This window comes from Scyliorhinus canicula, chromosome 16, assembly GCF_902713615.1.
Source record: "Scyliorhinus canicula chromosome 16, sScyCan1.1, whole genome shotgun sequence".
NCBI lineage: Eukaryota > Metazoa > Chordata > Chondrichthyes > Carcharhiniformes > Scyliorhinidae > Scyliorhinus > Scyliorhinus canicula.
The window spans coordinates 115,469,875-115,493,505 of record NC_052161.1 but is presented as its reverse complement, the minus strand read 5'-3'; the positions used below and the strand labels follow the sequence as shown (position 1 = coordinate 115,493,505).

The window sequence follows — 23,631 nt, the reverse complement described above, 5'->3', positions numbered from 1 at the left end:
ATTAAAAAAAAAAGAAATGTAAAGACGTTAATTTTGGACGCTCTGACCAGAGGGCGCACAAAAGTGTACACCCTAGAGTCAGGATGGAGAGTTTGCCAGATGTCCACCAAGTCAAAGGACCTGACCAGGTTCCTCAACTTTACCGCCGGTGAGCTGTGCTGGACTCCATGACGATCCATGTCCTGGAGGGTGTAGTTAAAATCCCCTCTTGAGGATGATGCACATGCCCACCAGGATGGTGCCGAGAAGAGTGGACACTTTGTCGAAGAACGTCGCCTGCTGCGGCCCGGCCTGGGGAGCATAGACATTCACAAAGTGAAGCACCACGTTCCCGTCACGGACCGTTAAGTGCAGCAGGTGACCTGGCACTGGCTCCTTGACCCTTCAAGATCTCTGACTGAAAATGCGGAGCCAACAAGATAGCCACCCCGCCCTAACGTGGGGCCAAGTGACTCATGAAGACTCCCCGCGCCCCCCGTCACTCCAGGTTCCACTTAGCTTTGTCTCCCGGAGTGGTGTGGGTTTCTTGCAGGAAGCACACCCCGTGCTTTCTGTCCCGGAGGACAGCGGGGGAACAATGGAATCGGTGATGCGTGTCGCTGCTGAATTGGCTATGGTTACCTCCATGTCAGTTGTAGTGTGTGTCCGTCACCAATCACCCATAACTCAGAGCTCGGAGGGAGCAGAGGGATGCCTGTCCCTCCATTCCCGAGGAGCCCTGCGAGGAAGAGGACAGCTTGGCGCTGCTCTTCCGGTCCTGGTCGAACTCCCGTGCCTCCTTGGCATAGGCACGGGTGGATTATAGGAGCAGCGCCAAATTGGACCAACTGCTCAGGGCCAGCCGCACACAGTCTCGGTGACCGTGATGTTGTTTCAAAAAGGCCTGGAGTTCCCCCAATGGGATGTGGGGAGACTCAGTGCCGGGCAGCAGGGCGCCCTCAGCCTCACTGCAGAGAGTGTCAAAATCCTCCTTCTCGCCCGCCACCGAGTAGCCGTCCTCCTCCGAGCAGTCACTGCCCGGGCCCGAGTCCCCCGCCAAACAGAATGTGGCGAGCGGCACGGGCCCATCAACTAGCCCTTGGCCCGAGTCGATCCCACTCCCAGGATCGACAACAGGCGGGGTCCCTGCCGACAACTCCCGGGATTCAGGGTCTGTGGGCGGCAACGGCTCTGACCCCGCCTCCACTCCCAATGCTGGACCACCGGAGAGATCCGGGATAAACCCCGGAAAAAGATCCGGAATGGTAGCCGGTCGTCCTGGCATCGAGAGCTGGGATGGAGGAGGCAGGGGATCTCCATCGCTGGCACCTACCCGTGACCCAAAAATAAACAAGTCGCCGCTTCCCTCCCCGGTGTCGAAAGGAAAGGTGTCCGGGTGTAAAACTGCACCGGGCGGAACGAGTCCTTGGGGGTCACATCTCCGCCAGACCCCTGTGCTCGGGGACAACAACAACCCGGGTGTCTTGGCAGCCTTGACGGCCGTCTTGACTTTCTTCCTCGTGGGGCTGGCCGTGATGTCGATGGGGATGTACTCGGGCAACACCCATCCCTCGCCTGGGGAGGGGGTAGCGAGGGATGGGCGTCGCCCAAGTACATCCCTTCCCTGAAATGAACATGTCCAATTTCCGAAAAATGGTATAAAGATCCGGAGAGCCTGAGAAATAAACAAGAACCTCGGCAGAATATTCAGTTTCCCCACTTGGACCCTCCTCAGCAACGTCAACTGCAATGTATCCACCTCTTATGATCCTCCTTGGCTTCCTCCAGCAGCTTCGTTAAGTTCCACTTATGGAGCCCGTCCATTCCCTCGCTACCTGAATCCCCAAATACCTAAACCTATCCCTCGCTACCGTAAATGGCATTCCCCCTAAATTTGCCCGCCATCCCAGATCATTCACCAGGAATACCTTGCTTTACCCTACATTCAATTTATACCCCGAGAACCCTCCAAGTCTCCCCAGCAGGCCCATAATCCTTTCCATACTCACCAGCGGGATCCAAAACATACAGCAAGAGGTCATTGGCATAGAACAACACCCAATGCTCTCTCTGTCCCCTCATAATCCCCTGCCACTCCTCCAACCCCCTGAGAGCTATCACCAATGGCTCTATGGCCAGCGCAAACAGTAACGGCGACAGCAGGCACCCCTGCCTTGTACCCCATGTGTAAGTCAAAGCTCCGCAAACTCATATTCTTCGTCCTCACGTTCGCCCTTGGTGCCACATAGAGCAACTGCACCCATGCCATAAATCATGGCCCAAACCTCGAACAAGTAGAGCCACTCCACCTGATCAAATGCCTTCTCCGCGTCCATGGACACCACCATCTCCGGTACCAGAGCCCCCGACGGATTCATCACTACATTCAACGGCTGTCTTATATTACTCGTGAGCTGCCTGCCCTTCACGAAGCCTGTTTGTTCTTTCCAGAACTAACTCCTGACCTTTTTTTGTACAAAGCCACTTGGCCTTTTACAAAGTCAGGTCATTGTAATGTGTGAGCAAATTGAATAAAGATTTTGTATTCACACATTATTGCATTACTATGTTGCCATTCAGCATCTGAATCTGTTGTTTTGACATCGACCATCTTTATAGGCATATTGGGATACCTAGGGATGGGGTCTGCTCAGCTATTACGAACACAAAAATTTGGAGGTGGTTCCCATTTTACTGTGTATTAAATAGCGAAAAACTGCAACTCCAACACAAAATCAGAAAGTGTAAAGTTAGTGTGCCTGAAATGTTCACTTCGCTGTTCTCTCCAGAGATGCCCACTGAGCTGTTTTCAACAATTTTGGAAAGAAGGAGTGATTTGTTTCTGCAACCCTTTCTCTGGAATGTCTCCAAATATTTGTTCATCCAATCACATTATGTAATCTGTACTGGTGAGTGTGGGTGGTGTTTGTGCCTTTCTTGATAATCCTTTTGAGAAGACAGACTCCATTCAGTAGGAGAAGCAGCTGTCTGCAATTACAGAGGTATTTTTAAGTAGAGCAGGAATAACCACTGGATCAATTGCAAGAGGAATACATTTACCTGGGCAGTTAATGGGCAGGGACATAGGAAAGTCAAGATCTTGTAGAAGGCTTATTTTCCCACAGGCTGTGAGTTATGTAGAAAATGGTTAGGTGGGGTCACGGGGATAGGGCAAGGAAGTGGGGTGCTCTTTCTGGGGGTCAGTTTAGACATGATGGGGCAAACGGCCTCCTTCTGCACTGTAGGGTTTCTATGGATAATCTCAGTTCAGGTGAACTAAACGGAACATGACCCCAAATAGTTCCAGGTCTGCAGGAAAACCAGTTAAGACAGCTTGGGAGGATAAATATTCACCGTGAGCGTCACGTAAAGAAAATAATAATTAGACTTGTTTTAAGACTACGGGAGTCACAAAATGGCATTAATTCCAATTAGGACTTTTGTGATAAGAAAGTCCTTTAAATGGGGATACTTTTCCTAAAACAGATTAATTGTTGACGGATTTAAATGACTGAGAGGAGAATTTAATCATAGGAAAAGCACTTGATATATGAGACTGATTTGGTTTCATTGAATAGTTCCCTACAAACAGGTTACGTGACATAAGTAAATGCTATAGGAACAGGACTCTGATTGAACAGATTTGGCAATTTGTTGGATGATGAATTCCTAAATATATCAATATTGCAGACGGATGTAAAAGATTGAGGGATGTGTGAGCTATTTTATTGGATTACACTAAATTATAGATATTTCTTACACCTGAAGACAGATGACGAGGGAGACTGGTGCCTGTAGGTTGTGATTGCAAGCAGAGCAGTGGATGTTTGCAGATAAACTTCTACTTGAGCTGAAACACCGACTCTTATTCTGCAGAGACCTGTAAACCTTCACTATGTCCAAACAAAGGACCCTGCGCGTGGAATGTGGGAAACCCAACCAGGTGATTTATGTGCTGGGAACTGTGCTCAACATCGATGTTTACAAGTAAGTTGCTAAAATGATTTGACTTTACTCCCTTACTAGTTGATCCTTGTACGTATGTTTGATGCTCTTTCAAACATCCTTCTTGCAAATGCTGGACTCCTGAAATCTGAACTGTGAGGCTCCACGGCTGGTGTAATCATTTTCCACTTGCTGCCTCATTTTCTAGTCCCAGCTCCTCCAGGACATTTGCGTTGTGTGTCACCAAGTGTAGTCCCCTCTGACTCGCTAACTAAGCCTGTCTTGAGTGGGTGTCTTAGGACTGCTGCTTGTGAGGGTGAATTGTAGTGACAGGATTCACGGAGAATGCTGAGGATTGCTGAAGCAGAGAGGCCAGGTTTCTCTTGCTAATCTCGTAAAAGTATAGTATCATTGCGTCTGTTGCTGAAACCTTCATGCATGCAAGGGCATGACTACTCCAATGCTCTGTCACCAATTTGCCACCCATATAAATCATCCACACCTCAGGTGCCCCCATCCTAGCTCTTGGTCTGTAACATTGTAGATCAGGGGTGGGCAAACTACGGCCCGAAGGTCTTTATGCGGCCCACCAAGATCAAGTCATAAAAAAATTTTTTTTTTTAAAATAAAAAAATAAAAATTTTTTTTTTTTTAAATTTTAAGGTTAATGGGGGGGGGGGGGCTGTTGGGTTACTGGTATAGGGTGGATACGTTGACTTGAGTAGGGTGATCATTGCTCGGCACAACATGTGTTTCATGTGAAGTTTCTACTTTAAAATATTAATTAATAAAAATTAATTGCTTTTTTTCTTTAAACTGAGTTACTTTGTTTTTCAAATAAATGTGTTTCATGTAAAGTTTCTACTTTAAAATATTAATTAATAAAAATTAATTGCTTTTTTTTCTTTAAAAACCTTTTATTTTGGCTATTTTAAATATTAATTATTTTACTTAATATACTATGCGGCCCTTTAAAATTGTGAATTTCTGAATGTGGCCCTTGCACGGAAAAGTTTGCCCACCCCTGTTGTAGATGGTAGATTAGAAACATACTAGCCATGATAGAATGGCGGAGAAGACTCGATGGGCCAAATGGCCTAATTGTGCTCCTATATCTTATGAACTTATGAGTTCAACCACGTTCCATTTACCAATCACCCCTGTGCATGTTGACCCACATTGGCTCCCAGTCCAGCAACATCTCAATTTTCAAATTATTATTAATTATTATCATTGTTTTAAAATTCCCGTTTTTTTTCAAACTTTTCTGTCATAATCTCTGCAAACGGCTCTCGTGCCCCTTAACCCTCTTGGGTATCTGCGCTCCTCAGGTTCTGGCCTGTTATGTATTCCTGTTTTAATTATTTTATGATTGTCAGCTCTGCCTCACCGCCTGAGGCCCTCTAGAAATCCTAACCTGAACCTCTGTTCACTGGAGGAGTACTGGCTTGTCAGTTGGGAAAGGTATTGGGCAATAAATGTATGAATTTAAATTTGGTATTGCACGCCCTGCTCAAATAAGAATCCAACTTCAAATGCACTGAAGTTGAATGGCTGTCTTGACTAAAACTACTCATGCTCTCTTGGTCCTCCATGTGCAATGTGTATACTTCAGCGTTTTGTCCTTATAAAAGCTGAGAAACTGAAGGGAGAAGTTTCTTCTATCTAGATCATAGAATAGAACAGTACAGCACAGAACAGGCCCTTCGGCCCTCGATGTTGTGCCGAGCAATGATCACCCTACTTAACCCACGTAACCCGTATCCCAACAATCCCCCCATTAACTTTACACTACGGGCAATTTAGAACAGCCAATCCACCTAACCCGCACATCTTTGGACTGTGGGAGGAAACCGGAGCACCCGGAGGAAACCCACGCACACACAGGGAGGATGTGCAGACTCCACACAGACAGTGACCCAGCCGGGAATCGAACCTGGGACCCTGGAGCTGTGAAGCATTGATGCTAACCACCATGCTACCTTGAGGCCCCCAACAGCAGTTCTTCATCAATTATTATTGGTGTCCAGAGCAATGTTTTTTTATGATTGTCGATCAGCACCCTTTTGATTTGTGTCCAGTCAGTTGAAAATATATTGAAACCAGCAGAATGGAAGTCACTCTGTTTTGCACAGTCAGGATTTGAATGTTTGCAAATCTAGCAGGGATTGGAATGGGTGGGGTGGGGGGTGGCGGTGAAGGTTTTCATGGAGAAGTAGTGAAGAAAACAATAAACTCATTACTTCTCTGAATCTAACTGATTGAACTCGGGTGGCACAGTGCTTAGCAATGCTGCCTCATAGCACCAGGGACCCGTGTTCAACTCTAACTCTGGGTAACTTTTTGTATGGAGTCTGTATTGTTAAAGGTAAAAATTGTACATGGAGAAATTAAAATTAAGGGTCTCTCTGTTTTAATTATGCTTGCAATTGCGATTCTGCAAAGATCTGGTGCAGCTTGCAATAATGTGATTGGAAGATTCTGCAAAGTTCTGATACAAAAGTGCAACAAACTAACCGTTTGCTGTTGAGATACCTGCTATTCTTGTAACTGAAAACAAGACGTTGTGGACATCAGTTATCAAATGTTTTCAGAAGAATGTGATTGGAAGCTAATTGTTGCTAGGGAGACCGAATTGGTCATGTATGTAACCCCTTCAAGCTAATGAGGAACATGTATAAAGAAGGCTAACGGCGGCTGTGAAATAGAGAAGGTGACTGCGAGCACTGTGGAGTGCCCGCTCTTCCCCCAAAAGCTTTTGCTGATAAATGGACTTGACTCAACTCTTTGGTGTGGATAGAGAAAAGCCCTAGCTCCCTCAACCTTTCCTCATAAGACCTATTCTTCAAACCAGACAGCATCCTGGTAAATCTCCTTTGCACCCTTTCCAATGCTTCCACAACCTTCCTATAGTGAGGTGACCAGAAATGCACACAATACTCCAAATGTGGTCTCACCAGGGTCACGAACAGTTGCAACATAACCCCACGGCTCTTAAACTCAAGCCCCCTGTTATTAAACACGAACACACTATCGGCTTTCTTCACGGCTCTATCCACTTGAGTGGCAACCTTCAGAGATCTGTGGACGTGAACCCCAGGATCTCTATGTTCCTCCACATTCCTCAGAACACTGCCGTTGACCCTGTAATCCACATTCAAATTTTTCCTACCAAAATGAATCACCTCGCACTTATCAGGGTTAAACTCCATCTGCCATTTTTCGGCCCAGCTCTGCATCCTATCAATGTCTCTTTGCAGCCATAACACCATAATCTGAGCCAAGCTCATTAAAGCTCCAAAACCTAGGACTTGGCTCTCCACTCTGCAACTGGATCCTCCAGTTAAACATTAAAACTTAAAAGTTGGATTGGAGGGAGAGAGCAGCGGGCAGTGTCAATTTCAGCGGCCGGCTGATTGTTTCAGTGAGAGAGCAGCTTCCCTCTCCGGATCAAAGTGAGCAGCCGCTGAAATTGACACTGTTTTAATTAGATCCACGATGGGGGTTTTAAATTTATTTAAAAATCTATGCTAGCGCTTCCCATTGTGAGTCTACGGGGGTCTGACCTCTCCCCCCGCCCCCCGTAGACTCTCAATGGGAAGCGCTAGCATAGATTTTTAAATAAATTTAAAACCCCCATCGTGGATATCCGCGGCTCGGTTGCAACGCGGGTGGCTGTCTTGGACCCCAACACCCGCGTTATAAAGGGGGACTACTGTAGTACTAACTTTAACCTCACAAAGAAAGTAGCTTTCAATTACCAGTTAAACAATGCATAACATTACAATGAAACAATAAATTCTAACTGCTAACTTTATCTCCACTCAAACAAAACGCAACTCACATCAAAATCAACTTTTCAATACAGTTAGCAGACCCAGGAATACTTGCTTAATAGAGATCCCTTTAAAAGGCCTATTGGAGAGAGAGAAATCTGGTCAGGAAACAGTCTGCAGATTCTTGCCTGTCTGAGTATTGTTTAACCTGACAGGCTTTGAGAAACTGCTCCTCTCCTGTTCACAGGCAAATCTGTAACTCACTGTTTTGAGGGAGAAACTGCTAGTCTGTCCATAGACAGATCAAAACTCACTGAAGAGAGGGGGTGGGGGTTAGGGGGGAGGGGCTGGGGGGGTCCCTCAACGACCCCATAGCAGGATGTGCTCACTTTGGGGGGGGGGGGGATTGATGGGTGTAGGTTGGGCCACCCTCATGCCAGCATTGTGTGTTTCTGTGTGTGGGTGAGGGGGGGGGGGGGGGGGGGGGGGGGGGAGGGGGGGGGGGGGGGGGGGGGGGGGGGGGAGGGGGGGGGCGGGGTCGTGTGGACGGAGGGGGGGTCGCAATATCTGTGAGTGGGAGGTATGGAGGACCCTCAACCTCACTTTAAAAAGGGCGCCCGATGTCTGAGGGAGCCGTCTTGTAGTTAATTAAGAGGTTAATAAATGACCACTTAAGGGCCTCCTCCTGACATTGCTGGTACTTTACCAATGGTGGTCTTGCCCAATCCACATGCCAAGGCAGTCAAGTCCTTGTTTGGCCTTGGGGGTTGTTGGCAATCACAAAGGTTCGGGCACCTTATACCTAAAGGAGACCTTCCTGTCCCATGATACTCTTCCCACTAGTTCTTCCCCCCAACCCCCCAATTACCTGGGTCTCCAGCTCCATCAACAATTATCACTGGGAACTCCCTTCATTCTTAGCAGTGGTCACCACTTACAGTGGTGCTCCTGGGAATAGGGAACTGCTGGCCATTTGAGGGACAAACTTCTTTAGGGGCTTGTTTAGCACAGGGCTAAATAGCTGGCTTTTAAAGCAGACCATGTCAGGCCAGCAGCGCGGGTTGAATTCCCATATCAGCCTCCCCGAACAGGCGGCAGCATGTGGTGACTAGGGGCTTTTCACAGTAACTTCATTTGAAGCCTACTTGTGACAATAAGCAATTTTCATTTCATTTCGTTTCCCGAGATAAAAGAAGAAGTCTTTCCCCGAGTCACTTAACTGCCTGACAGTTATGTCAGCTAGTGGCTACTCTTTCGAGCGGCGACAGGCTCACCCAGAGTTTTCAGCCAGGTGACCTGTTACCAGCTGCATGCGAATTCTGCCCCATGTCATCATGGCCTTTCACAACCTGAAACATGGGGAGCGATCTAACGGGAAAAGCACTAAGTGTGGTAGCGAGCGAAACTTGCCGTGTGCTTCCCAACCGCCAACCCAGCAGGACTGCGACTGGTATCTAACGTCAATTTGGGCTGGCTGATTTCCCTGCAGCTCCCCACTAACAAAGGTTGGAGCAGCTCTTAAACCGCTCCCTCCGAGCAAACCCCAAACAGCACGCAGCCATGCCACCAAGCAGCCCAGTCCCACGTGGTAGTGATGCCGACCTGGCCCAACTGTTGCGTGCGGTGGGGTCTCGACGGAACGTCCTGTTCCCCCGAGGGGGTCAGAGGGTCAGCCACAGGTAAGACAGTGCCACCTGGGAGGCAGTGGCAGTGGCCGTCAGCTCAGGGAGTTTCACAAGGACAACCACCATCCAGTGCGGTAAGAGGCTCAGCTATCACCCTCATCTTCCACCAGGGCAGAGACACACACTTTGATGGGGGGCACTAGTGGAAAGGCCTCTGGGGTACGATCTGGTGAATACCACACAGTTGTCAATGCACATCAGGTGGAAGTAGGAACTTTGAGAGGAGACAGCATCACCGCCACGTGGGACTGGGCTGCTTGGTGGCATGGCTGCGTGCTGTTTGGGGTTTGCTCGGAGGGAGCGGTTTAAGAGCTGCTCCTCCTTGTTAGTGGGGAGCTGCCGGGCCCGGTCCAGGATGTTTCTTTGTTGGCTGCTGCCTCTGGGGTGTTTTTTCAATATTTTTATTGGAATTTTTGCACTTAATATCAAAACTTTGCAGAATATAGAAAGAATAATAATAACCAAAACAATAACAACTCCAACACAAGTATCACAAGCTGCCACTGCGTCTGTGATGTGGTCCCAGTTCTATCACTCCCTTACATCATTTACATTTGTGTATTTCATGCCACTTTTTACAAATGTTCTTATTGGGATTTTTAACAGTTAGTAATAAGAATTACCCACAACTTTACATACGTTTTTACAATTACCACCAGGACTCTTTACATTGTTTATAATTACATTCATTTTGCTGAGAGTGGGGGTGGGGGTGGGGGGGGGGGGGGGGGGGGGAAGAGTCCTGGCCGACTTGAGTTCTCGATGGGGCTTAGGATGGTCCGCCTTCTCGATTTGACACGTGTGGGAGGGATCCGTGTCCCCCTCCTACGAATGGCCTTCCTCCCGTTCCTTCTTTGCTATACGTGAGCTCCCTTTCATCCAGACGGTGCACCCTGCCTCTGTGGTGTTGACACACCCAGTGTTCAGGCAAAGTTTCCAGGCACAGTCTGATCGGGATGCTAGGCAATAACACTTGCTTGCAACATGGCACATCTACCTAGGGGAATCCACTTGAGAGCTTTGAAGTGCACATGTAACTAACAATGCCTATTCCCCATAGCTGTTAGTCTTCAGCTGTGCCAGAGGCTGCCATTGTCAGAGGAAGTTAAAACGGCCGTCACCATATTACCATGGACAGGGCTCTCCTTGGGCTGTTCGGTGGGATCGACAGGCAGCAACTGAAGTTGACCCTGTTACAGGTATACACAATCCAGCGGGTGGCCTGTTGGACCCACAGGTGCTGAGCCCATCGCTCCCCCGACTGCCCCGCCCCCTCCAGCAGCGGTGGCAGCAGCTCCAGAGCCCCCGAGCTGACTGCTCGAGTTCGAAGGTGGCCACTCACCTCCTCCGATCCCCTCAGCAGCAATGTTGCCAGCTTGATGTTTTTAAGTAGGTGTGCTAAAGGCCACCCGCGTGACCGCTCACTGGGGAGCCGGTTAGATCACAAGAGGCCAATAGATAGGGGGTCCATCCCATTGACGATGTGGCGATTGGCTCAATTGCTGCTATCGCCACATCAAGGCGGGATCTAGAACCAGCCAATGGGAATGGGCCGATTTTATTTTTTTTATAAATATTTTTATTCCCCTCCTTTTTCACATTTTCTCCCAAATTTACATCCACCAACAATAAACAATAATCAGTAACGAATGCAATGTCAATCCCCATGTCAATAACAACAATCCCATCCTCCCACCAAACCCCAGACATTAGCCCGCATGTTAACATAAACAAATGACAAAAAGGAATCAGGAATCACCCATAGTCAACATTAACACTCACAGTCCCCCTCCCCCCAACCCTCCCAACCAACCGCCCCCCCCCCCCCCCCCCCAACTAATGTTCGATGTTATCAGGTTCTTGAAAATGCATAATGAATAATGGCCATGAATTGTCAAACCCCTCCGTCCTTCCCCTCAGTTCAAACTTAACCTCAAGAGTCAAGCATTCCAACAGGTCCCCCCGTCACACCAGGGCACAGGGTGGAGAGGCCGCTCTCCATCCCATCAGGATCTGCCTTTGGGCGATCAACGAGGCGAAGGCTACAACATCTGCCTCCCAAGGGCCCGGGTCCAGTTTCACATGCACCACGTTAGAGATTACCCTAAAAACCTCCTTCCAGTAATCCTCCGGCTTTGGACAGGACCAAAACATATGAACGTGATTTGCGGGGACCCCCCCGCAACGTTCCTCATCCTCGCCCCCCGTGAGGTGTGCACTATATACCGCCTTCAACTGTATCAGCCCCAAGCTCGCTCACGAGGTGGAGGCATTCACTCTCCGGAGCACCTCACATGAGAATCCCTCCTCCATATCCTCTCTCAACTCGTCCTCCCACTTTGCTTTGATCTCTTCCAGTGGTGCCTTCTCCTCTTCCAAAATAGCTCCGTAAACCCCCTTCTCCACCGGAAAACTCTGTATCTCCTCTCTAGCAAAATCTCGAACCTGCATGTATCTAAACATTTCCCCCTGCTCCAGCCCATACTTCGCTTCCAGCTCCTTCAATCCTGCAAACCGACCCTCAAGAAACAAATCTTTTAGTGTCATAATCCCCTTCTCCTCCCATTTCCATCCCACTTCCCTGGCTGAAATCTGTGGTTCCCCCGAATCAGCATTTCCCTTGACCCTGCCCCCAACCCGAAGTGTTGCCGAAACTGCCTCCAAATTCCCAATGAAGCTATTATTACCGGACTCCCTGAGTATTTCCCCGGGGCTATCGGGAGCGGCGCTGTTGCCAGTGCTTTCAGTCCTGACCCCCTGCACAAACTCTCCTCCATTCTGACCCACTGGGAATCAACCCCTCTGACCCAGCTCCGCACCTTCTCCACATTCGCCGTCCAGAAATAATACATCAGGTTCGGAAGACCCAAACCCCCTGCCTGCCTTCCCCTCTGTAGCGGCACCTTTCTAACTCTGGTCACCTTCCCTCTCCATATGAACGAGGTAATCATTCCTTTAATCGCTCTGAAAAATGTCTTTGGCGGGAAAATCGCCAGGCATTGAAAAATAAACAGAAATCGCGGCAACACGTTCATTTAAACCGCCAGTGACAGAGGGAAACCATCCCATCTTGCCAGATTAGATTTCACTCTCCCCACCAAACTAGAAATGTTGTACCTGCGGAGCACTCCCCACTCCTGGGCAACCTCAGGTATCTAAAGTGAGTCCCTGCCCTACGGAATGGCAGCCCCCCCAACCCTGCCCTCACCCCTGGCCGAGACACCACAAAATACTCACTCTTGTCTAGATTTAGTTTGTACCCCGAGAAAGACCCAAACACCCGAAGCAGCTCCAATATTCCCCCTATCGACACACTCAGTTCCAACACGTATAGCAGCAAGTCATCAGCATATGAGGACACCCTATGCTCTATCCGCACCCCCCCCCCACTATTCCTTTCCACACCCCCGAACTTCTTAATGCAATGGCCACCGGCTCAATCGCGAGTGCAAACAACAGGGGGGACATAGGACATCCCTCCCTAGTCCCACTGTGGAGAGAAAAGTATCTCGAGCTGATGTTTTTTGTGCTCCTTATATGGTAGCTTTACCCAGTCCACAAATCTTGGTCCAATCCCAAACTGCTCCAGAACTGCCATCAAGTACCCCCATTCTACCCAGTCAAATGCCTTCTCGGCGTCTGATGCCACCCTCCGCATAAGCACGTTCAATACCCTTCTAAAGAAAAGAGCTGCCTCATTCTCACGAACCCAGTCTGATCTTCACCTATCACCTTTGGGAGGCACTCCTCCAGCCTACCTGCCAGTACCTTCGCCAATACCTTTGCGTCCACATTAAGAAGTGATATGGGCCTATATGACCCACACTCCGTCGGATCCTTATCCTTTTTAAGCAACAGTGAAATCGAAGCCTGCCCCAAGGATTCCGGCAGCACTCCCTTCCCTATCACCTCTTCAAATATCCCCACCATCAGGGGTGCCAACTTATCCTTAAATTTTTTATAATATTCCACCGGAAACCCATCCGGCCCTGCCACCTTCCCCGACTGCATCCTCCCAATCGCATATTTTATCTCCTGCTCCAGTATTGCTCCTTCTAATGTCGCCCTGTCCCCCTCCCCTAGCCTCGGGTACTCCAACCCATCTAGAAATTGCAGCATCTCACTGTCTCCCCTGGGTGGCTCTGACCTGTACAACCTCTCGTAAAATTCCTCAAAAACCTTGTTAATCAGCTCCGGAGCCACAACCAACTTCCCGGCCCCATCCCTTACCTGAAGAATTTCCCTTGCCGCTGCCTCCCTCCGGAGCTGATCTGCTAACATTATCTTATCTCCATGTTCATAAACTGCACCCCTTGCTCGTCTCAGTTGGCGCACCGCCTTCCTGGTGGATAGTCAGTCAAAGCTCGCCTGTAGTTCCTTCCTCTTTCCCAGCATCGCTGGGTCTCCATCCTCTGCGCAACTCCTATCTGCCTCCAACATCTCATCTATTAGCCTCTGCCACTCCAACCTCTCCTCTTTGTCCACCCTGGCCTTGAACGAAATTACCTCACCCCTCACCACCGCCTTTAGAGCCTCCCAGACGACTGCCTTCGACACCTCACCCGTACAGTTAAATATTACATATTCTTTAATTACCTTTTCAATTTTCTCACAGAATACTTGGTTCACCAAAAGCCCCACATCCAGTTTCCACCCCGGCCTCCGCACTACCCCCTTCTCCAGCACCATATCCACCCAATGTGGCGCGTGATCTGACACTGCAATTGCAGAGTATTCTGACCCCTTGACTCCAGCCAGCAAAGCCTTCCCCACCACGAAAAAGTCGATCCACGAGTATATCTTATGGACTGCTGAGAAAAACGAGTACTCCCGCTCCCTCGAGTGCAAAAACCTCCAAGGGTCCACCCCTCCCATTTCCACCATTAGCTCAGCCAACACCTTCGTCCCCTCTGATGGAACTAGCGAGCGCGGCCGTGACCTGTCCAACCTTGGCTCCTGCACAAAGTTCCAGTCCCCCCCCCCTCCCCCCCCCACACACAATCAGTTTGTGTGTGTCCAAGTCGGGGATGGCCCCAAACACCTTCTTCGCGAATCCCACATCGTCCCAATTACCAGCGCCACTAACCTCCCCTCCAGCACCCCTGTCACAATCACATATCTACCCCCCCCGATCTGCAACCACATTCTCCATCTGAAACGTACTCTTTTGCTGACCATTACCGCTACCCCTCGAGCCCTTCCGTTAAATCCAGAGTGAAACACCTGACTAACCCAGCCCTTTTTAAGTCTCACCTGGTCCTTCGCCCTCAAGTGAGTCTCCTGCAGCATTGCTGCATCGGCTTTCAAACTATTAAGATGCGCAAATCTCACCTGTACAGTTGAAACCTACATATTCCTCAATTACCTGACTGGACCTCCTAACCCCCTCATGTTCCACGTGACTATCCTAACTGGGGCTCTCTCACCCCCCCCAACCATTGTTATCCACCATCATCATACCACCGTGCCCTGCCCCATGAGCGAGATCTGCCCCTGCCCATTATTAACATTGAATCCCTTCCCCCCCCCCCCTTGCTTGCCTCGTAGGCCCATCGAAACCTGCTATCCAGGCTCCACCTCACCTCCGTTCACTAACCAACTTTAATTAGCTAGCGCGGGTGGCTCCCCCCGCCAAGATATACCGTCTCCTCCCACCCAATCCCAGAGAAAGCAAAACAACAATCCAATCCATACTGTGGTGGTATGATTAGCATAGCTGCCTGCCATTGGTGCAGAACATCGGCTTACCATTGGCCCTGGTCGATCATGTGCCTCTCGACCGATTGGTTGAGACCAGTCATGTGACGGCTCCCCGATTGGTCGAGAGGCTGAGTTAACCCCGCCTCCAGGGCGGGGTATAAATACCCAGTACTCCCGGCAGTCATCCATATACTGTAATCGACCGCAGGGCTAACATTTAGCTGATTAAAGCCATACCTTTGTACAGCAACTCGTCTCGCGTTCAATTGATGGTACATCACATACAATGCACTAATATAAGATATAACCGTCGCAACACAGAATGCCAATCAACCCAACCAATAACTTCAACTCTGTAACAATGTGATGTGAAGTAAATTACAATACACATCAATGAAAAGAAAGTTGCAGCATTTATACATTTTCCAGCTCCCCAATCACAGTCCACAGTCTCTCTTCCAGCTCCGCTCCTCACGTCTGTCCCAAGCCTTCTGCCCTCATGAATGGCTCAGCCACCTCCACTGTTTCAATATAAAAGTCTTGGCGTTATACGTCACCCTCAGATTCGCCGGGTATACCATACCAAATTGCAGCCTCTTGTTGTATGGTGTCGTCTTCACTCGGCAGAACGCTGCTTATCTTTTTGCCAACTCCACCGTCAAGTCCTGGTAAATCTGAACTCTAGCACCATCCCACTGCACCTCGTGCTTCTGCTTTGCCCAACTTAACACCTTCTCCTTCATGCGGTATTCATGGAAGCTGATAATTACTGCTCTTGGCGGCTCATTTACTTTGGGCTTCAGCCTTAATGACCGGTGAGCTCGGTCCAGCTCATACCGGGAGGGGTTCTCATCCTCCCCCCATCAACTCCGCCACCCTCTTAGCGAAGCACTTTGTTGGCCTTGAGCCCTCTGTCCCTTCGGGCAAGCCCACAATTCTTAGATTGTGCCGCCTCGAGGGGTTCTCCAAATCCTCAAGCTTTGCTCGGAGTCCTCTGACCTCCACCACCATCCGCAGCTCGTCCCCCACCGAGGTGACCTGGTCGCTGTGCTACGACAGGGCCTCCTCCACTTCCTTCATCTTCTCGCCCTGCTCTCTCACCTCTTTGCCACAGCTACCCTCACCGGGGCCATTGTCTCCTCCACCAATGGCTTCAATGTGACCGTCATCTCTTTCTTCAAAACCTCCATGTGCCTCGCTAACTGCTTTTCCAGCTCCACAGCCATCACCTCGGTCATCTTCTCCACCGTAGGCAGTGTGGCCTCACCATGCGGTCAGGCATCCGCCATCTTGTCAGTGCTTTTGCTGGTCCTCTCATTCAACGGCGAGCCTGCATTTCCTCCCTTCTTCGAAGCTGCTTTTCGCATCCTTTAACGAAATCTTTTTTTTTTAAATTCTTGCTTCAAAAAAAAGCTTTCTTTAAAGATTTTTGCTCTTTTTTTATTTTCCTCAAAAATTCCCCTGGGACCGGACTTCAGACTTCTTTAAACAAACACATTCTAGGCGGGAGCCACCCGATGTGCAACATCTCCAGTACATCGCGCCCTGGCTTCGGGCCGGCCGCCTCGCCTTCTGTTTGGCTTCACCCCCGCTGCTCCAAACGCCGCTCCCCCTGGGCCCGATGCCTCAGCTCCAGCCGCCCAACATTTGTGCGAGGTTCCCTCGCCGGTTCTCAAACCGGCCTGGCTTGGTGCCCGGGACGGCCCCAAAGGCCGACAACATTCGGGGGGGGGGGGGAAACCGAAAAATCGGGGAAACCCCCGAAAGCATCGTAGACAGTGGCCACAGGCGGGAGTTCCTCTCAATGCGGCCGACCCGCTCACAAATGCCACCGGATGTCCGGGAGTGGGCCGATTATATTGGAAACCGATTGGCTCCCAACGTGGATCCTGATTTCGGCCTCTCCTACGATCCAACCAGCTTGCACAGAATCGCACCGGGCACAACACAGCCATTAAGATCACGCTCATGAACTCTGTTTATCTCCACAGATGCTGCATGACCTGTTGAGTATTACACAACATTTTACTGTTTAGTGTGTGACCCTCATGGTCAGGACAATACCCTTTTTTGACTGAATTACGTTTCCGTTTTGGAAGAAGCAAATATCTCAACTTAAGTATTTTATCTTCCTTCAGGCCAGCACCTGTCGGATCCAAGTCATTTGAAGTGCACTCCAGTCCTGGTGTCAAATGTTCCATTTCAGACCTCCACAATGTAACTATTGTAGCTCAACATGCAAAAAGGTGGATCCTCAACAATGGGACTTTGCTTGTGGTCACAATGGGAAAAAGAAGCAATTATCTCAATGATAACAAGGTAATATTGCAAACAAAAGATGGTACAATGACAGAAGTGATATCATCATGAGATATTAGCAGCCTAATGAGAGAAATTAGAGATGTTCCTGATGCCCAGAACCTGTTAACAGGTGGGGAGGAGGCAGGTGTAAATGGAAGGATGTAAAACTGAGGCGAGGTTAGGAGATTTAAAAGTGCAGGTCGATACCAATTGTCATGACATCCTGACAGGTGGTTCCCCCAACCTACTCTGAGACAAGCCAGCAAACCCATCCCACATCATCAGTTTTTCTACCAAAGAGCAAGTGGGGCTAGTTATCATTTGAAATGATTAAAGTTAGTATTAAGGCTGGAGGATTGCAAAGTGCCCAGTACAACATTGCTGTCAATTCAGCTTACATTGGGCTTCATTGAAAGAGTGTGGAAGGGCAAAGATAGACAGATCAGACTGGGAGAGTGGTGGGGAAGGAAAGCGACATGCAACAGACAGTTTGAGTCACGTTTGTCGACCAGGGTTCATCACTGCGGCCAACTAATCTGGTTTATGTCTTTCGATCTCCATCCATTTTTCAACTCTCTTCTCAGCTATTCACATGTCTGCATTAATGTTTACACAGCAGAGTAGCAACAGGGTCCACACTCACCACTTTCCTGCTGACTAAATGTCCCTCCACTACCAAACTTGCCTCAGGGAGGGCATTTAATTCCACCCTATCTGGCAACTCATTATTCCTCCTATGATTTATTCTCGTTTATAACTAATCACCTTACTGGCTGGTATAAAGATGGCCTGTAAAGAAGCATACTCCGCAGCCTACCAGACTGTTAATCAGCCTGAGAGCAAATCCATCCAGTGCTTCACTCTATTCTTCAGCAGAAGAAGATTAAATATAAGAGGCAGAGTGGGGAGGTTACCATCAACGGTGAACCGACAACACTACACACCCTTCAATATGATATGCTTTATTTTTCATGACAAATCTTTTTTTAAATGTTTTTATTAAGGCATTTATATCAAACATGACCAAAACCAAAAAGAACAAACAGGAAATCACATGACAAATGTGGTAGTATGGCTAGAGAGATCATATTACCGGAGAACCAAGCTGCCATTGGTACAGCAGCCTCGCTGCCCATGGCCCAGGCAAGTCATGTGCCTCTCTGCCAATTGGTTGTGGCTGGTCATGTGACTCCCCGCCGATTGGCTGAGAGGTTGGTAGCTCCGCCTACAAGGCAGGGTATAAGAGCTCGTGTTGGCTGGCAGTCGGCCTTTCTCTGTATGACCACTGCCGGGCTCACATCTAGCGTATTAAAGCCTGTTGTTTGGAACTTCACTACGACTCGAGTCCAATTGATGGTGCATCAACAAATAAATAACCAAAACCCCCCCACCCCACCCTCCCGGCCATTACTCTCCACCCACTCTGCCTCCTTTTTTAACCCCAAACCACCCCCCCCCCCCCCCCCCCCCCCCCCCCCCCCCGCTGACTTCTTAACTATCCTTGAACAAGTCGATAAACGGTTTCCATCTCCGGGCAAACCCCTCCACAGTCCCTCTCAAGGCAAACTTGATTTTTTTCCAACCTAAGGAATTTTGCGACGTCACTCACCCACACCCGCCATTCTGACAGGATCTGTCTCTGGGCTACCCCAGGGAGGCAGAGGCCAAGATGCCGGCCTCTCCCACCCCCTGGACTTCCAGGTCTTCCAACACTCCAGAAATCACCACTTCTGGACTCAGCGCCTCAGAGATCACGTCAACAACCCCCACCAAAATCTCTCCAGCTTTGGCCAGGCCCAAAACATGTGGACATGGTTCGCGGAACCCCCCCATGCACCACCCTCACCTATTCTCTACCCTCTCAAAAAACCTTCTCATTCTGGCCACTGTCATATGCGCCCTGTGGACTACTTTAAATTGAATGAAGCTCAGTTTAGCAGAAAAAGAGAATGCACTCACCCTCCTCAGAGCCTCTTCCCATAACCTAGCCTCCAACACCCTTCCCAGCTCTTCCTCCCACTTCCTGCCAGTCCATTAATTCTTTGTTATTTCTGACACCCTGCCCTCAACAACCCCTGTTTTCGACACCAACTTGTCCTGCAACCCCAGGGGTGGCAGGTCAGGAAAGGACGGCAATGTAAGTACCGAAACCCATTCTCGCTGGACAGCTCATACTCCTCCACCAGTCCCTCCAAGTGTGGGAAGCTGGCCCCCCATGAACAGGTCTCCAAACCACTCAATCCCCGCCCACTGCCATCCCCGAAACCCTGCGTCCAGCCTCCCCAGAACAAACTGTGATTCCCAAATCGGAGCCCACACCAAGGCACCTTCCAGCCTCAGGTGCTGCCGTTACTGTCCCCACACGCTCAGGGCTGCCGTCAATAATACACCTAAACTAGTGTCCTTCAAATAGGCTGCCTCCATCCGCTCCCACATGACCCTTCCCCTTACCCACTCTGACCATGGCTATGTTTGCTGGTCAGTAGTAGTTCATCAAATTTGGCAAGGCCAGCCTGCAAACCCCCCCCCCCCCCCCCCCCTCCCCCCGCCCCCACCACGTCCCCAAGCGAGCAGCACCTTCTTCACCTGTGGGGCTTTCCCCACCCGCACAAACCCCAAAATCAATGCATTAATCTTCCTAAAGAAGGCCTTTGGAATAAAAATCGGAAGGTTCTGGAACACGAATAAAAACCTCTGGAGTAGTGTCATTTTCACAGACTGCACCCGCCCTACCAATGGCAACCGGAACACATCCCGTGTTAAAATTCCCCTTCATCAGCACATCCCACGTGGTAAAATCCCCCTTCATCAGCACATCCCACATGGTAAAATCCCCCATCATTAGCACATCCCACATGGTAAAATCCCCCTTCATTAGCACATCCCACGTGTTAAAATCCCCCTTCATCTGCTCCAACAACTGCAGCAGATTTAATTTATGTAGCTGCTCCCATTACCGTGCTATCTGGATGCCTAGATACCTGAAACTCGCCCTCACTGCCTCAAGTGGCATCTTGTCCAACCTCCTCTCCTGGATCGGAAAGGCATCACTCTTCCCCATGTTTAAATTATACCCAGAGAACAGGCCGAATTCCACCAAAATATCAATGATTCCTCCAATACATTCCAATGGGTCCGATATGTAAAGCAACAGATCGTCCACATATAGCAAGGCCTGTGCTCCCCCCCCCCCCCCCCCCACCCCCTGCCCACACCACAATATCCCTTTCCAACCCCTTGACACTCTGCGCCATTGCCTGTGGATCTATCGCCAAGGCAAAGAGCAACGACGAGAGTGGGCATCATTCCTCGTCCTACAATGTAGCCTAAAATACCCCAAACTCATCTGGTTCGTCCTTACACTCGCTGTTTCTGCCCGATACAACAACCATCCAAATCCACAAACCCCTGCCCGAACCCGAACTGCCCCAGTACCTCCCACAAATATTCCCATTCTACCCGATCAAAGGCCTTCTCGGCATCCATAGCGACCGCCACCTCCACATTCCGTCCCTCCGACGGCATCATTATAACGTTCAACAGATGCCTAACATTAGCTCACAGATACAGGTGAGGTTTTGGCCGCTACACTGTGGGAGGCGCTCAAGGCAATGGTTAGGGGGAGTTCATATTGATCTGGGTGCATAGGGAGAAGGAGGAGCGAGCAGAGATGGCAAGGTTGATGGACGAGAGTCTGCGGGTGGACAAGAGGTATTCGGAGGCCCTGGAGGCAGGAGTGTCGAAGGAGAGGCAGAAGCTTGAGATGGAGTTTGGGCTGGTATCTCCTTTACAAACCCCGTCTGGTCTTCTGCTATCACCCCCCGGCGTATAGTCCTCAATCCACGAGACCAAGAGCTTTGCCAACAACTTGGCGTCCACATTCAACAGTGATATAGGGTGGTAGGACCCACACTGCTCTGGGTCCTTATCCTTCTTCAAAATTAAAGATATTGAGACCTGCGATAAATTGCGGGGAGCTCCCCCTTCTGCCTCGCCTCATTAAATGTCCTTACCAGCAGGGGCCACAAGTCTCCCAAAAACTGTTAATAAAATTCTACCGGGAAGCCATCTGGGCCCAGGGCTTTCCCTGCCTGCATCACCGTCCTCCATCTTGGGGAACTCCAACCCATCCAGAATCACTGCATTCCCTCTCCCCCGGTCAGGGGCTCAGATTCATAAAGCCTCCTATAAAACTCAACTACACCGTTCATTCCCACCAGTCCAGAACCACTCTACCCCTCCCGTCTTTCACCCTTCCAATCTCCCTCGCCGCCTCCTGCTTCCTGAGTTGGTGGGCCAGCATCCTACTCACCTTCTCCCCGTACTCATATACTGCCCCTCTGGCCCTCCGCACCAGCCCTACTGCCTTCCACGTGGATACCAGCCCAAACTCCATCTCAAGCTTCTGCCTCTCCTTCGACACTCCTGCCTCCAGGGCCTCCGAATACATCTTGTCCACCCGCAAACTCTCGTCCATCAAACTTGCCATCTCTGCTCGCTCCTCCTTCTCCCTATGCACCCAGATCAATATGAACTCCCCCCTAACCATTGCCTTGAGCGCCTCCCACAGTGTAGCGGCCAAAACCTCACCTGTATCATTTAGTTCCACATACTCCTGGATGGCGTCCCTTACCCGCTCACACACCTCCTCATCCGCTAACAACCATACATCCAGCCTCCACTGCGGTGCTGGTCCCCCGTGATCCATTTGCAAGTCCACCCAAATGTGGCGCGTGATCTGACACCATGATCGCCAAGTACCCTGAGTCGACCACCCCCGCCAATAACGTCTTGCCCACCACAAAATAATCAATCCGCGAAGTGCGAAACATACTTCACCCTCAGCCTCCTAAACCTCCACGGGTCCACTCCCCCATGCACTCCATGAACCCCTTCAGCTCCTTCGCCGACATCCTCCCCGACCTCAGGCTCAACCGGTCCAACCCTGGATCAATGCCCATGTTAAATTCCCAACCATAATCAACCAGTGTGAGGCCAGGTTTGGGACCTTCCCCAGCACTCTCCTCATAAACTCTACATCGTCCCAATTTGGAGCATAAACATTTACCAAGACCACTGGCATACCCTCCAGCTTCCCACTTACCATCACGAACCTACCCCCTGAATCTGCTACTATTTTTCCCACCTAAAAAAGCCACCCGTTTATTTGCCATCACCACCAGCCCCCGCATCTTTATGTCTTCATCCTGAATGGAACACTTGTTCCACCCACCCTTTCCTTAAGCCTTTTATGACCCCTCCGATCTTCAACTGTGTTTCTTGTAAAAAGGCCACATCAGCCTTCAAGCTTCTCGGGTACATGAAAACACCTGACTGTTTAACTGGCCCATTCAGCCCCCTCCATTCCATGTGACCATCCCAATCGGAGGGCACCCCGCCCCCTCCCCTGTGGATCAACCATACCCCTTTTTAGGCCAACCCCTCGCCCATGCCACCTGACCCTCCAGGCCCACTCTCGGTGTTCACCATCACCACTCCCTCCCATATTACACCACAGCACCTTTGTCAGCACCCCCCCCCCAACAAAACAACAACCTCATCCCCCTCTGCTTCACTAATCACCTGATCAACCCCCAATGCATTCCTGTTAACTTGCCCATCCAGCTAGCCTTTCAGCCTCTGCCCAAAGCGTCTGAGCCTCTTACCCCACCACCCTGCCGAATCCCCTCCCCCCCCGCTCGCACACCTCACAACAACAATAAAACAAGAAAGATGTTCTCACCCACAATGCAACAAAACATCTCGAAGGAGAAAAGTTTTCCAACAACCAACAAATGAGAAAAAAGGTACAAGAAAAAATGGGCAGAAAGAGCCCCCATCTCCTCACATCTCTTCCTCAGTTCAATATCCTCCTTCTGCCAGACCATTGTCTCTTAAAAACTCCTTTGCCTCCTCTGTTGTTCCAAAATAATGTTCTCGGCTATTAAAAGTCACCCAGAAGCGGGCCGGGTACAACATCCCAAACTCCACTCCCTTTTTAAAGAGGGCAGCCTTCGCCCGATTAAACCCGGCTCTCCTCTTTGCCAGGTCCGCGCCCAGGTCCTGGTATACTCTAAGCTCGCTCCATTCCCAGGTGTACCTCCTCGTCTGCCTTGCCCACTGCAATGTCTTCTTGTCGAAGAATCGGTGGAGAAGCACCACCACCGCCCTCGGCAGCTTGTTCCCCTGTGGCTTTCTCATGAGTGCCCTGGATGCTCAGTCAACCTCCAGGGGCCGGTCAAAGG

General features: G+C 49.9%; 1 protein-coding gene across 3 annotated transcripts in view; it reads left to right on the top strand.

The window, feature by feature from the left end:
• Positions 1-2,922: 2,922 nt before the first annotated feature.
• Positions 2,923-23,631, top strand: part of LOC119979628 (protein-arginine deiminase type-2-like) — an 86,041-nt gene continuing 65,332 nt past the window's right edge. The window contains exons 1-3 of one of the 3 annotated variants that reach the window (XM_038822134.1): positions 2,923-2,981; positions 3,856-3,966; positions 17,224-17,404. In XM_038822134.1, coding sequence (XP_038678062.1) covers positions 3,875-3,966; positions 17,224-17,404 — 273 coding nt within the window. In that variant the 5' untranslated portion in view covers positions 2,923-2,981; positions 3,856-3,874. Of the gene's footprint in view, positions 2,982-3,440; positions 3,967-17,223; positions 17,405-23,631 lie in introns of those variants that run through there. The other 2 variants (XM_038822135.1, XM_038822136.1) reach the window with 2 other exon arrangements.